This window comes from Plodia interpunctella, chromosome 14, assembly GCF_027563975.2.
Source record: "Plodia interpunctella isolate USDA-ARS_2022_Savannah chromosome 14, ilPloInte3.2, whole genome shotgun sequence".
NCBI classification, from domain to species: Eukaryota; Metazoa; Arthropoda; class Insecta; order Lepidoptera; family Pyralidae; genus Plodia; species Plodia interpunctella.
The window spans coordinates 1768116-1783546 of record NC_071307.1 but is presented as its reverse complement, the minus strand read 5'-3'; the positions used below and the strand labels follow the sequence as shown (position 1 = coordinate 1783546).

The 15431-nt window shown below is 36.8% G+C and overlaps 1 protein-coding gene and 1 long non-coding RNA gene across 6 annotated transcripts; one reads left to right on the top strand and one right to left on the bottom strand.

The window, feature by feature from the left end:
- Positions 1-266: 266 nt before the first annotated feature.
- Positions 267-14125, bottom strand: LOC128675482 (mitochondrial 2-oxoglutarate/malate carrier protein-like). 5 transcript variants are annotated; one of them, XM_053754920.1, is made up of 7 exons: positions 13911-14124; positions 13123-13350; positions 12364-12537; positions 12007-12109; positions 11683-11801; positions 11075-11301; positions 3826-3964 (listed from the first exon to the last, which is right to left on the bottom strand). In XM_053754920.1, exons 1-6 carry the CDS (start codon positions 13967-13969, stop codon positions 11100-11102), a joined length of 885 nt encoding a protein of 294 aa, XP_053610895.1. In that variant the 5' UTR covers positions 13970-14124; the 3' UTR covers positions 3826-3964; positions 11075-11099. The 5 variants fall into 5 exon arrangements, with proteins under 5 accessions (XP_053610897.1, XP_053610898.1, XP_053610893.1 ...); XM_053754921.1 differs by lacking the exon at positions 3826-3964 and adding an exon at positions 10348-10487 and having other exon boundaries at positions 13911-14125; XM_053754922.1 differs by lacking the exons at positions 11683-11801; positions 12007-12109; positions 12364-12537; positions 13123-13350; positions 13911-14124 and adding exons at positions 267-1082; positions 1539-1657; positions 2286-2388; positions 3001-3174 and having other exon boundaries at positions 3737-3964; positions 11075-11215.
- On the top strand, positions 5508-7286 carry LOC135309850 (uncharacterized). Its single transcript, XR_010370078.1, has 2 exons — positions 5508-6341; positions 7068-7286. It is a non-coding gene; the product is annotated as an uncharacterized LOC135309850 (long non-coding RNA).
- Positions 14126-15431: the final 1306 nt, after the last annotated feature.

Sequence of the window (15431 nt, the reverse complement as noted above, 5' to 3'; positions counted from 1 at the left end):
AATTGACAAGCATAGGTGGACTATGGAATTAGTAGGTACTCTGTACAACTAGTACCTGCTAATGCCATGGAGAGAACAACATTTGTTATATTTGTGGTTTACATGACAGCAACGACTTCATACTGTCTAGTTTCAGAACCTCAGGGTTCTTCTACTTGGGTCTCTTGCGTGTGTAATGTGCATTAATCAAAATCGAATACCTACATATACATACATATATAATATACATACAATATTAGTAGGATTGTAAAAAATAAAACTTGATATTTCACTTTTGTAAAATATTTTATTTTTCAATTTTTATTGAATTTTTACTTTCATATACAAGCTGTCCAAAACATTTACATTATTACACATTTTTCAAATATGATATTTAATTTATCATAAAAAAATTGTAAAACTTAAAATTAATAAAAATCACATTGATTTACTGGATACTTGGCATTTTCAAAAATAACAAAAAATACAAAGAAGCGAGATATTACATAACTATATTCCTGTAGGTATTTATGTCTGTGCTATAGTAGACTTACTCTTCTTGTAACAAATTTCAAGATTTCGCACAAGTTAACTAAAAGTTCGTACCGCCCAAACATATTGTTTTCCTTTAAAAACGGAATTATAAATTATAGTTCGGGAATATTTCAAACTTAACATATTTCATTGTGCCTTTGAATAAAAAGGAGTAACTCCACTATAACACCCACAGGATAAGTACAACGCAAATGCATGGAAACTATATTAACTGATTTTTAGGGTCCCGTACATCAAAAGGATAAAACAGAACCTAGGTATATAAAATCACTCGTGTCAGTCCGACATTTTAAAATGTGACACGGGCATTTTTCACGTTTCGAAGTTTTTTTTTTTAAAGGCATCTTTATTTTTTCGGTGGCGGTGGTGGGTTCAGTTTGCGATACAGAGCTATCAGCTGTTCCATAAAGATGAAGGTGAAGACAGTGTGGGGACCCAGCTTGCCGAAGGTAGGGAGGAAGCCACTCCACAAGGCAAGGAGCCCCTCGTTTCGGATCACGTTCGCGAAAACTTTCAATTGACCCTCGCCTGACGTGGAGTTTTGAACTCTGTATGGACATATTATTTCTTTAATTAAATACTACCGGTTCGTCTCGGCTTCGCTCGTCTTAAAACATAATAAATTATACACCTACGCCTTTCTCAGGAATCACTCTATCTATTGGTGAAAACCGCGTGAAAATCCGTGCAGTCGTTTTTGAATTATTGCGAACAGACAGACAGACAGACAGTTCGAGCTCGAGTTGAAACTAGTTAAAACTATACAAAATGCAGCTAATCTCTTGCAGTTGCACATTTTATGTCTATATTGTGAAACACATACACACAAATAAAGAAAGACTTGGGTACTAGGTGTGTGCACGCATCACAATGGGCAAAGGTGTTACGCTAAGGTTTGATTAATCTTTGGTTTTTATGCGTCTGCGTAACAGAAGTTTACCAGGCTGAACAACATTTACAAATATGTCATATTCATGTCTTTTCTATCTGTAAAATGATTTCACCTGGTCTTAACAATGTCCACAGGCAACGAGGCCCAGGTGGTGACCAGCCCGGAGATCATTGAGGAGCAGAAGTGGAGGAACATGCCGTCACCCAGGGACGGCAACAGCATCTCTCTGGCCTGACACCAATGTAAATAAATAAATATATCAGGACAAATCACACAGATTGAGCTAGCCCCAAAGTAAGTTCGAGACTTGTGTTATGGGATACTAACTACTAACGATACTATATTTTATAATAAATACATATATAGATAAACATCCAAAACCCGGGCCAATCAGAAAAAGATCATTTTCCATCATGACCCGACAGGGGATCGAAGCTCTTGGTTCAGGGGCAAGCACTTTACTTACCACTGCGCCAGCGAGGTCGTCAAGTTGTTTAGAAACATTATCAACCATTGCCCCCATTGTGGGAGCGCTAACTTTCAGAAACAAAATCATTGTGACGAGAGAAGGCACCTTATAGATGCATTTTTCTCAAAAATCCCATGCTTTTCTCTAAAAATTTCAAATTAATATTTTTGTTTATAGTTAAAAGGTAAATTGCATATATATTATTTACTTTTAAGCTATCATTTCCAACACTTTTCATACTTTATTATGATATCGGTCAAGTAGACAACTATTGTCCGCAGTTGCATACAATAGTACAGACCAACAGCCATTATATTTCTACTCATATTATTCGAATACAAAATAGGCTGTTTTGGGTATGAGCGATTTGATTGTGTACATGGTTGAGACCTGCGTATATGTGCCGAGCTGAGCACCGTTCACCACCATAGCTCTTGTCACGGTGGCTGCGACGCCTCGCCACAAAGCCAAAACACCTTCCTCGGAAGCAATTCTGTAATGTTTCCAATTTCAAACTAGGCAACCATCCTTATTTACCTAATAAGGATTTCCTCATCTAATCAAATCCGTCTTCAGATGAACTGCAAACTTTCGTAATAAGTACCAAATATAATTGCAAACGCACAGTTGGTTTGCACGCACTCTGGAGTATTTAAAAAGTCTTCAACAGAAAATAAGCCTATCTCATTTATATAGCACCAGGGACTTTCAAGTTTTCAATTGACAGATGAATTTATGTTAAAGAATTTATGTATTATGTAAACAACACCGATATGATGACAGTTGCAAGTGACCCTCAAATTGAGGGCCTCAACGCCCGACGTTGCGGGTGCAGAAAGAACCAAGTCCAAGTGAGAATTTCAAGTTATTTACTCATACATGTAATGCCGGCTCCATACATAGCTAAATAGTTAGCCAAACTATGGTTTCGGCATACATTGCTGGTTTTCATTGCAGTAAATAAAAAGACTCATACATACTACGCAATGTTCATATTATCCGGCACCTGTCCGAGTTGGTGTCATAAGAATATCAGTTGCCATCGATACAGTTGATAGAGGCATTTTATTTTTATATAAGTACTTTAGAATCACTGTCAACACACCTGCCGAGCGCGTTGAATATATGTTTATAGTTCCGCCTTCGTGCTTTTGGTAGTCGACCGTCTGCCGTCATGCGGATCAGGGCTACCTCTGCAGGGTTCCCGATGGTCGCACCAATAGCACCAGCCAGCACACCAAGCATCAACTTCGCGCCAAAGGTTGGCACGCCGTATGACCTGCAGAAAATTCTGAATAGGACTCCGCAAAGAGAGTTTCTTTATTGAGATCTCGCATGGTGGACTAGTATAGAATTCACTAGAAACTACCAGTCAAGCTGATTATGGTTATTCAAAGAAGGAACGTTTTATGGTTAACAAAACGTCTCTTCTTGTTCCTTATTACCAAATCCCATCCTTTCACAACTGCCTGTTTCCTGCCATACCTAAATCTAAACATATATAAAATAAACACGCGACAATTTCTAAAATAAATAATAAATATCATAAACTTGACGAAAATATATAGCCCCTCTCCCACTACAGCGCCCGTCAGGGTCCTTAATTGTTACTATTTATTGTAAACAAAGACCTGTATCACATTAAGGAAGCAATAAATGATTGATTTTTATTTGATACCTTCGTTCGCTTAAGACTTTCATACAATTCTTAACACTCTTCTTCAATATTTTCTTCGGTATTCCTCTTCCTTTCCATCAACCCACATTACAATCGTCCGTTGTCTATATAGTTTATTGGTCTTTATCAATAATGGACAATCTCACAAATTAAATAGACTCACGGAGTATAGTAATCAGTCAAAACATTGAAGCTGCCGAGTCTGGCCGTGGTGTAGGTGGCTTGTCGGAACAGGGCTGCAGACAGTCCAGTGTAAAAGCCGCGGTAACCCTCGCATCTTATGATCTCCTTGCCAACACTGTACAAGGTTTCCTTCTTGGCAGCTTTCCCTTGCAACTGCATTCGGGTTTTTACCAAATCAAAAGGCTGGACCACGCATATAGCCATCATACTGAAACAAATACGTTATTATGACATCTTGACATCAGATATATATCTATTATTTACTACTTTTCAGGCATCTTAAATAATAGTGTTTGGATTATTGATGATGGTTATTTAACGGACCATGGACTCCGACGCTCTATGGCTGAGGAAGAAACCGAAAAAGCGAATACGAGAGAGAGGTGTTGATAGTTGATGGTCACAAGACGACAAATGCTGTAGCAACACGGAAAATAAAGTTCTGTGTTAATTAATTCTTTTGATTGAACCTTTGATAGACTATATACAATTATCATCTCAGGCAGGTTTCAAGGCAACACTCTCGTAGGAATTTAAGAATGAAAAGTAGCCTACTATTACTACCAAATTTCATGAAACGAAATTTATCAATTTTGCCTGAAAGCATAACATCCTTATAGGTGTTAAAACTTTAGCATAGTTAGCATAATAACAGTGTAAGTAGAAGGATGGGATATGGTTCTGTTATATGAACGTGTGACGTAGGTACACACTAATCTTGAATCGAGAATTCTGGAATTAATTCGGTCGAACTGATATGGTCTCGATAGTTCAGTGGTTAAGAGCACTGTCCCGGTAAGGCAAGGCAATATAATTCTGGATTCCACAATTTTTCCATCTCATTAATATTTTCAAAATTAGGATAGTATAGTGTTTAGGTTAACATACCCGCTGGACCCACCGATCAGGAAATTGATATAGCCTGGGATGGGAGGTGGTTTCGGCGGTTCTTTACCCATTCTGACGCTTGTAATTAATCAATATAAAATTTACATAGATAACGTTAATTTATTTAGGATCATTTTTTAGTCTTTTCATTTTATTTTTAGTTTTTTTCTTTGTTCAAGTTGTACATTTATCGTTGTTCCATCATGGTGGTTAGTTTTTGACAATTTTTGGAATTTTGACGCTGGTTTGTCATTTGAGACCATGAACTTTTTTTTTTTGGTTTATTCCCTCGTTTTATTGAGGAGGCAAAGAGTACTAGCCCATACAGCCAAGTCTTTTGTATTGAATATTTATATATAAATAAGAGTGGCTAATATCCACTGAAGAAGAAGGCATAAGCCAAGTCTGTAGTGTACATCAAAAATTGAGGCCTAAAAGGCCTAGTCTTTAGTAATAAATCCAAATAAAACATAACCAAAAATATAAATATTTTTGTTTTAGGTCCAATCAAATTTCCATAAAAGTATTTGTTACAAATTCATATAAAGGTTTAAAGCATGCAGGATTGGATAAGAGTTCCTGAAGCGAGCGCGGGATTGCTTCAGAATAATTATAAATTTGTGTTAGGCGGTCGACTAACACAATTCTTTGCAAACAGAAATTGGAACATTCGTAAAACAAATGATGTAAAGTTTGATCTGTAATGTTGCAATAATTGCATATAGGAGAAGACAAAAGTTTAAGACGAAACAGATGAGAATTAAAACGACCATGGCCAAGACGAAGACGACAAACTATAGTATAGAACTTTCTACCAGCAAAATCTCTTCCTTTTACAAACCAAGGTCGACCTAATTTATTATTGATTCCCGCATACCATAAACCCTTGCAATTCAATTCCCAAGTCTCCTTCCATTGTTTGTCAAAAAGCTGTGATATATTTTGTTTTAATAAAGATAGAACATCTCCCGCTGGTAGTGAGCAAGATTTTAATTCAATGCAGTTACCATAACGCACTATAGTTTTGGCGAAATAATCTACACTTTCGTTACCCTTCACACCTATGTGTGATGGAGTCCATAGTAATATTATATCCTTATGATGATTCTGACAGAGATCATAGTACTTTTCTCTTATTTTATGTGTTATAAATGAGGTGGTAGAATCAAATTTTGGATTATTAAGCGAACTTAAAATACCCATATTATCAGTAATAATAATCCAATTATCATAGGAATGTTGAGAAATGTATTCGAGAGCTGAAAATATTCCAATTGACTCTGCCGTATAAATGGAAGCATTATTAGGGAGTCTACACCCATGACCCGTTTTGGCTTCTAAATCATAAATAGCCATTGAGACAGCTGACGTTGACGTATTCTTTGAACCGTCTGTATAAATTTGCTTGTAACCTCTGTATGATTCTAATTTGTTGTAAACATCCTCTTTAAATTCAAGAGATTTATCTATAACAATTTTAATAGGATAAAATTTGCTTTCGTAAGAACCTGAATAGCATGGCAGGATTACACTTTCATAAAGATTATTTTGAAGTTTGAATTCGACAGCTTCTTTAAGACATTCTGTTAAGTTTGAAGAAGAATTTACTAACTTAGGCATTAAGGGGTGACCTGTTGAAGAACAAATTTTGAGCAGAAATTTATAGTTAAGATAACGGAATCTTATGGCTAAAGGAGGTATGTTACATTCAACTTGCATTGAGATAATTGGCGTAGACATCATAGCACCCAAAATAATACGAAGACCTTTATTCTGAATTTTTTCCAGCTTATCTATACTTTTCTGATTAGCATAACAAAAATATGCATATTCGAAATGACTTCTAACTAGGGATTTATACAACATTAATAAAATTTTGGGGTCTGAACCCCAGTAAGTAGCAGATAATGTTTTAAGAATATTAAGAGCTCGAAGACTCCTGTTGGCTATAATATCAACATATTTATTAAAATTATTATTGTTTTGAAACATGACTCCCAGAAATTTTATTGACGAATCAGCAGGCAATAAATTACCCTCATACATTATACAAATATCCCTAACTTTAATAGATTTTTTTGAAAATACAACCACTTTACTTTTTTGTTTGCTGATGCTCAGCTGGAGATAGGTGAAATATGAGTTCAACCCAGCCAGGGCTGAATTCATCTTTCTGTTTATGTCTGACATATTATCTCCTTTGCAATATACAGCCAGGTCATCAGCAAACTGTAAATTATTGACATCCAAACCTAGATTAATATTTAAGCGATGAATATACAACACAAACAGCAAAGGACTCAAGATTCCTCCTTGACTTACACCTTTATATGAATATCTTGGTCCTATAAGATTATTATTAAACTTCACATATAATTTCCGTTCATGAAGAAAATTAAAAATCCAATTTACAATTTTTTCAGGAAGTCCCAAGCTGATTAGAGTGGCAGAAAGAACATGCAAGTTAACATTATTAAAAGCACCAACTACATCAAAGAAGACACAAGCCAGAATTTTATTGTTTGATAAGGCCTCCTGAATGTCCAAATTCAAGTGACACAGACTTTCTCGAGCTGATCGACCACGGCGAAATCCAAATTGATTATAAGGCAATAAATGGTTACTCTCTACATAAAATTCAAGACGTTGTTTTAATAACTGTTCAAAAATTTTGCCAACACATGAGGTCAAAGTAATAGGACGATAAGAGTCTGGATCATTAGGAGCTTTATCTGGTTTTAGAATTGGAATAATACAATCCATTTTCCATTGTGAAGGAATTAAGGAGTTCTGCCATAGCAAATTTAAAATTGTTAAAAATGTTTGTTTATTAGAATCATTCAACAATTTCAACATTCTGTAAGATAAATAATCTAGACCTGTTGAAGTATTTTTTCTAGAGTTAAGGGCTGATTGTAATTCTTGCATAGAAAAGTCCTTCAACAAATAACAATTATTGGTTGTGTGAATAGAGGGAACAGTAAAATTATTTTCAACTGTATCTGGGGTGTATTTATGAAGAAAGTCAGTTACCCAATTGTATTCAGAAACAAAATTTGTGGAAGGAGAGTATGAATTGTTAATTTTTTTAATTTTCTTCCAAATTTCACTCATAGAAGATAAACGATTTAGTGAGGAACAGTATTGCAACCAACTGAATTGTCTTTCGCGTCTTAAAATAACTTTTTTAATAGCCTGAACACGTTTCAAATTAATAAAATTTTCTGTAGACGGACAAGTTTTAAATAAAATATAAGCTTTATGAACATTTTCAACTGCTTGAGAACAAATGTGATTCCACCATGGCAAAGATCTACGACTTGCATTGATGCTGGGTGCAACAGAATGTTTAGCTTTGGGAGCTAAAGCTTCAACAGTACTAGAAATTATAGAACAAAAACTATTATAAGAATTGATGGGATCCACATGATTAACATTGAAATTAGACAACAATAAATTGACCTGTGCTTCATAAGTCTTCCAATCAACCAATTTTAAATTAACATGTTTTAGCAAATTTGAAGAGTTATGAAGCATATTATTAGAATTTGGTCCTAGACACAACCTTGTTAATGTAGGTAAGTGATAACTTCCAAGTGGGTTGTCACAGACCTGCCAATCACACTGTAATACTAAACACGATGAAACCATGGTGAGATCAAGACCATTAGGTCTAGCAATATTTGAACCAATTGTAGTAGGCACATTGCTGTTTAAGAGAACCAAATTATTTTTATCTATAATATCTAGAATGTCCCTACCACGAGCATCAGTAGAATGACAACCCCAATATGGGTGATGAGCGTTAAAATCTCCTGAAAAAATAAAGGGTTTGGGTAAAGAAGAAATTAAATTATTCAATTTATTACTACAGAATCTAGGGGTGCTAATACTAGGACAATAAACACTAACTATGGTGACAGATTTACTATTTAATTGAAGAGAAATTGCCACAGTTTGTATTGAGTTATCAGATGCAATAGCAAAATTAGAGAAATGAAAAGAGTTATGAATTAAAATAGCTACCCCATTGTGGTCATTGCCAGAGTCATTTCTTACAACAGAGTAGCCTTTAATATTAAATTTGTGGTGTGGTCTTAACCACGTTTCTGATATAATAGCAACATGTATATTTTGATCATATAAAAATTTCTGGAAGTCAAGTCTATTACTTAATAAGCTTTGTGCATTCCATTGACAAATATTTATTATACCTGTGAATTTTCCGAACAAACTGAATTTGTCTTAAGTATATCCTTAAGAGTGTCTGCAATAGTTTTAGTATTTACAATAGTGTTATTATTGATTTTATTGTGTGTAATCACCTTTATGATTGCTTCAGTGATGAAGCTGAGCATTTTAGTGTCAGAGAGAACAAGTTTTTGGAATTCTTGTGAATTTTTTGGATTAGTAAGTGATGGAAAGGCGTTGTTTTTCAAGGTTTCAGAATAGGATTGTGGAATAATCTTGTTTTTATTTTCAATAATTTTTTGTTTTTTTACTGGACAAGTGCCTGAAATGGCTATATGATTGCCTTTGCAATGAATACAAACTGCATTCGCTAAAGAAACATTACAATTTTTGAAGCTATGGCCTTCAGTGCAGATAGAACAACGTTCTGCATTTTTACAAAATTTGGCAAGATGGCCATAACGTAGGCACCGGAAACATTGTTTAATCGGTGGAATATATGGCAGAACAGGTACACGCCACATTTTTAAATAAACATAATCAGGTAAAGACGCACAAGATGCAAACGTAATCGCCACGGTCTGAGTGGGTTGTAAGTTATAAGATTCGCCTTCTTTTACTTTACGCATTATTCTACGAACACAAATAATTTTTTTTGTTGTAGTAGAAAGAACTTTAAAGATTGTTTTGTTTGACAAGTCTGATGGAACATTAGTTATAACACCAGTTATTTCTGTAACCGCTGCCGGAATAGAAGCAGTGATGCGATGTTCTCTATGGAAAGTAGCATTGTCCAAGAATGAATTAGCCATGTTAGGATTATCGAATACAACCCCCATTCTATATTTGTTGACTTTTTTTAAATATTTTATCCCTTTTACAAAGCGAGTGAAACTATTACTTAAATACATCATATCTCTGGAACCTATTGGGACATTTTCATCCGAGCTAGCTATGAACACGACGTGCTCATGCCCTGGACTATCTTCAGGATATCTACGACTATAATCGGCGACCCTATATGGTTTGTATTTGTCCAGTGGCGACTCTGACGCGTCAGAGTATTCTGAGTCACTATCAGAGCTCTGGATTACCGAATTGGTTTCATATTCTTGCTCCTTCTTTTTCCTCTTCTTGCCGCCCATCGCTGGAAAGGTAAAAACTTACCCCGACCTCAGCAACACTTTATACAAAACAGACTATAGAAAATATATAAATAACGAAATTATATACAAAAGGAAAGGTATTTACAACAAGATTTACAAATATATACAGATTTTGCACAAATTTAAATTTTCCCAGAAAAAAAGACCGCCGTCGCTTCCAAATTCCCGCCTGTTCGAGACCATGAACTACAGAATAATTTCAGAAGGTGCAAGAGCAAAAAGCCCGTCTTTCGATGGCTTAATGTCCAATAAAAAAAACGGGATCAGCTAAAGAAAACATAATAATAGGAAATCCCTACTGATGTATCCATAGAATAATAATATTTTTTTAATATATGTATAATACCTATATTTGTTAAATGACGTCCTTGGAGAAAAGGCTGCGGTGAAGTTTGTTGCGCCGGTTCTTCTTCACCTGCGCTTTGGAAGCCGGCAGTAGACTTAGTTTAAGTAATTTTTTGACGTCAATAAGTGATGTATATCATCCTAAATTGAATAAAGAATTTTGAATTTGAATAGATTTAGAAGGACCCCATGTATCACTATAAGCTAGGACAATGAGTGCGACCTTAAAAACGTGATCAACAAAATTGGTTGAGTAGTTTCGAAGATTAGTCTGGGTTAAATCCTCGGTTATTATTTGTGGACAGGGTTAATCCCAGTAATCAGGTATTGTAATGAGTTTTACACCACTTCTTCTTTGCGTGTCGATGGCAAATCTACAAACCCTCTGTTGGATACTAGATATATTTTTGCCAAAACTGAGCTACCTCGGAGCTTCTTCGGAAGCTGTCATCATGTCATCCCGATACTATATCCATATGTATGTATGTATAATATATTTATATACTTATATTTTAGGTTACACACTGAACCGTGTTTCATATATCATTATAACATATTATATTCCATGTCAATCTCAACCTTGACGTTGGCAAAATCATCGTCTAGGCGAACGATGGAGCCATGAAAGAAAAATAATAATGTAAAGATATGACCAGGGGTTTGGGAACTCATTTCTGCTAAAGCATCAAAAGTAAAATTGTCTATACCTCTCCGTCCGTGATACTTACGTTGAGTTCCAATCCAATAGGGTGCCTAACGTTGTTTCGGGGGTTCAAGGTTCAATCTCCGGTAGAGAGCGACGAGTTGTTCCATGAAGATGAAGGTGACCACTGTATGAGGCCCGATCTTGGCGAAGGTCGGCAAGAAACCACTCCAAAGAGTGAGCGGACCCTCAGTCCTGATGATCTTGAAGAACACTTGGATTTGGCTCGTGCCTTTTGCCGCGTTTTGGACTCTGATTATAAGATAAATGGCATCAAATCACTGATATAAGAACATTTCATTTGTTCCAATATCTGTGCATCAAATGCACCTGTTATAATTCTTTATATATATTAATATTTCTTTGCATTGTCTACAACCTTATATGGCGATCCTGTCGGGATAAGATAATAAATGATAAGAATTAGGGCCTGTTTCACCACATGCTAATAAAGTATAGTATTATGTTAAATATCGAACTAGTCTTAAAAATTGTATTTCTCGAGTGTGGGATAGGGCTAAACTGACAAATAATTTTAGGTAGATCTATACACAAGACAACAGACAAGACTGACCCGGCAGAGAACTTTGAGTGTATAATATGAAAGGATTGTAGCCTCCCAAGTATCTTTACCTTGTTTTGACAATGTCCACGGGCAGCGAGGCCCAACTGGTGACAGCCCCGGCGACCATGGACGAGCAGAAGTGGAGGAACATGCCGTCACCCAGGGACGGCAAAAGCATCTCCCTCGCCTGATATAAATCTTACCAATATAAAAAATGCGAAAGTTTGTGAGGATAGGTGTATTTATGTATATTTCAGGCAAAATCTACTGAACCGTATTTGGTGCACGGGTGGAATATAAACTGAAATAATACATAAGGCATACTTTTTATCCCGAAATTCCCACGGGAGCGAAGCCCCGGGGCGCGGCTAGTACAATATAAAATGCTTCACCTGCGTGTATGTACTCAGTTGGGCGCCGTTCACCACCATGGCTCTTGTGATAGTCGCTGCCACTCCACGCCAAAGAGTAAGAACACCTTCCTCTCGTGTTATCCTGGAACACCAGAAATTTTGTAAATCTATAATCACGCTACAGATTAAAAATACCTTATTACTGGACTAAATTTCACCTGATTTTGTCCAGTATTCGGAGTAAATTGGCTGTGACAGACGGACGGATAGACAGACCCGAGAGATATATATGGGTTCCGTTTTTTGATATCGTTGTCAAGATCGTTTAATCTCAGATATCAAAACCATTGCCAGAGCCAGAAATAATAAACTTGGATCAGGCTACCATATCCGCACCTGCCAAGTGCGTTGAAGATATGCTTGTAGTTCCTCCTCTGGTCTGGTGGCAGTCTTCCGTCAGCTGTCATGCGGATCAGGGCGACCTCTGCTGGGTTTCCGATGAACGCTCCGGCGCCACCAGCCATCATGCCTAGCACCAACTTGGTGCCGAAATTCGGAGTGCCATAGGACCTGTTCATTAAGATTAAGATTACCTTTCTTGTCAGCTACCTCTATATGGATTTGACGATCGCCAGATTAAGATGAAGAAAATATTAGATAAGTTTTTGGATAAATATGTAATGTACCTATTTTAGTATAGCAGACACGCAACTACCTACATACTTACTGGTATTTTTTCACTTGAGCGTTTTGCCGATTTCTTCCTCAGCCATTGAGCGTCGGAGCGCAGGGTCCGGTTTCCTACTTTTTCGTCTTAAGTTCGCACGATTCAAGTACTGAGATTTTTTTTCTTATTTTGAAGCTAAACAAACTGCCAAACTTTTTTTAAATACTGACAAGTTAGCAACAAATAGCCATGCGGCCCACCTGATGGTAAGTGATCACCACAGCCGTCTGCAACACCAGGTGTGTCACCCCCGTGCTTTCTAAGCCGGGCCTAAGGCTTAGGATCTTTTGCCACAGTACCTTTTAATTACACTGCCTCTCTCACCCTTCAAACTGGAATACAACAATGGTGTTTGGCATCAGACATATATGAAAGAGTGGTACCCATTCAGACGAACTTTGTACCAATGTCTAATCTGGTTAACTTACACTTTATAGTAGTCAAAGAGGACATTAAAGCTGCCCAGCCTAGCCGTGGTGTAGGTGGCCTGGCGGAACAGCGCTGCAGATAGCCCTGTATAGAACCCCAGCGGACCTTCCTTCGCCATGACCCCTCTGGCTACCGAAGCCAGAGTCGCCTCTTTCGCTTTTGGCCCTAGGAGCTGCATCCTCGTTTTAACCAAGTCCGCAGGCTGAACCACGCATATCGCTAACATTCTATCGATAGGATACAAGATTTGACATACTTAAAAAGAAGGAATGTAATGAACTATGGAGCAACTTCTATCTTGCCCTCTGTGCTCAAACTCCAGGGGAACTACCACAAAACACGTAGCACGTCACACGTTCTCTCTTTTTTTAAAGAGACGGCATGTTGACAGTAAAGTGTTATGAATGTTGTAGGGAGCCATTCATGGGTGCGCCATCTGGTCATGCTTCTCATAATATTCATAATATCTTCTCTTGGAAACTGAAGCGACTAGAAAATGTCAACTCCGTGGATTCTCGAAAATTTCAAGAACGGCACAACGTTATACATACATGATGCTTTCATGACGTGCCCTGACCATTACCATGAGCACAGACCATGACTCGTAATTATATAACATAAATTCTCTCTACTTCTGGAAAACTGAACTTTATACGACAGGACAGAATGCCGCCAAATGCATTTATTCAGAGAACCATAACAGTGGTCTAGTTCACGTCAAACAATATAAAATTTCTCAAAAAGCTACGAACTACTTTATTCCGTTAACTGAACACTGTGACCTCACCCGCTAGCACCGCCGATCAGAAAATTCACATAACCTGGGATCGGTTTCTGATCTCCCATGATCACGTTTCACCAACATTTCATACATGCGTGTTGAATATTACAGATTTTTATAACTTTCTTATTAAACGCATAAAAAAAATGTTTCAAGTGATTTTCATATTGAATGTTATTATGTGTAGTAATATTATAATATGACATATCTTTTGAGTTGGTCATGGACTGGGTCATGACTCATGTTATATGCCACGGAATTACTAGGTAACAGTACCTACTGTTCCATGTTATATCCTTTAAAAATTATGCGTAAGCTCTTATGCGAAAATTTTGATATGCATGAAAATTGTTTACTAGCTTTTGCCCGCATGAATTTCATAGCAAAATCTCAGTAATGTTTTTATCGCGTACTCTGCAAGACTGGTAAACATATATGATTCAAATTCGCATTTTTTCTCATCTTTAGTTCAATTTCCTGTTTCCCGCTGCGTGTCTCGTCCCGTAAACTTGTCCAATCCCGCTTCCCGCTTCCGTACCGTTTCCTACATATTGTGCCATCGTGTTTTTCGCAATGTGTCCCGTTCCGTTTCCCACTACGTGTCTCCTTCCCATTTCCCGCTCCGACTCCCACTCCCGCTTTCTGCAACGCCTCCCAATTTCCATGACGTTTTACGTCCCGGTTTTTTGTTAACCACAAACGTAAATTAATCATTTTTTGTATTTACTATTACTGTTATTTACTACAAAAAGGAAGTGTGCCAATTTTCAGCTTTTTATCTTGAAAATTGTATTAAGTCCCATACAATCTTTCACCCCCCCTTTTGAAGGGGTTGAGGGTTAATTTTCAGAAAAATCTGAAATACGTGTTCATTACTTTGTTGTAAACAACCAAAATCCAAACTTTTAAGTCACTAACTTCAACGGTGCAACGGTCACGAACTTTCATATTTACAGTTTTTCATCCCTTTCACCCCCTTCGGAGTAGAATTTCCAAAAATCCTCTCTTAGTGCTCACCTACACTCACATGCCAAATTTCAGCTTCCAGCCCAGCAGTTTCGGGTGTAAGTTATCTGTCAGTCTGTAATGGAAGAGTTTTATATACTTATATATTGATACATACTGCGCCCACAATGCGCCCACTCTCTTCTGTTATCCTCTCTCACTACCCAAAGGCTGGCTGGAAGAGATTGCTTAGCAATAGGCCCACCATTGGACCATATGTATGCACAATTGTATTAATTTGTTATTAATATTGTTTTTATGGGCAATAAGTATAATCTGTATTGTAGATTTAGTTTTAATAAAGAATTAAAGAAAGTAAGCAAAGAAAGTCGATATGACAACTGATAACAATTATTGAATGAATACAACAAAAATAAATAAAATTACCTTGTGCACGACATAAGTATGAAGTAAAAATCTTACGATTTCATTTCGGGCTATGACCGCGCTCCGAGTTACACCACAACAATATAAAAGTATCTAGTACGTACCTACCTACTTCAAATAATTCGGCGTGCGTAT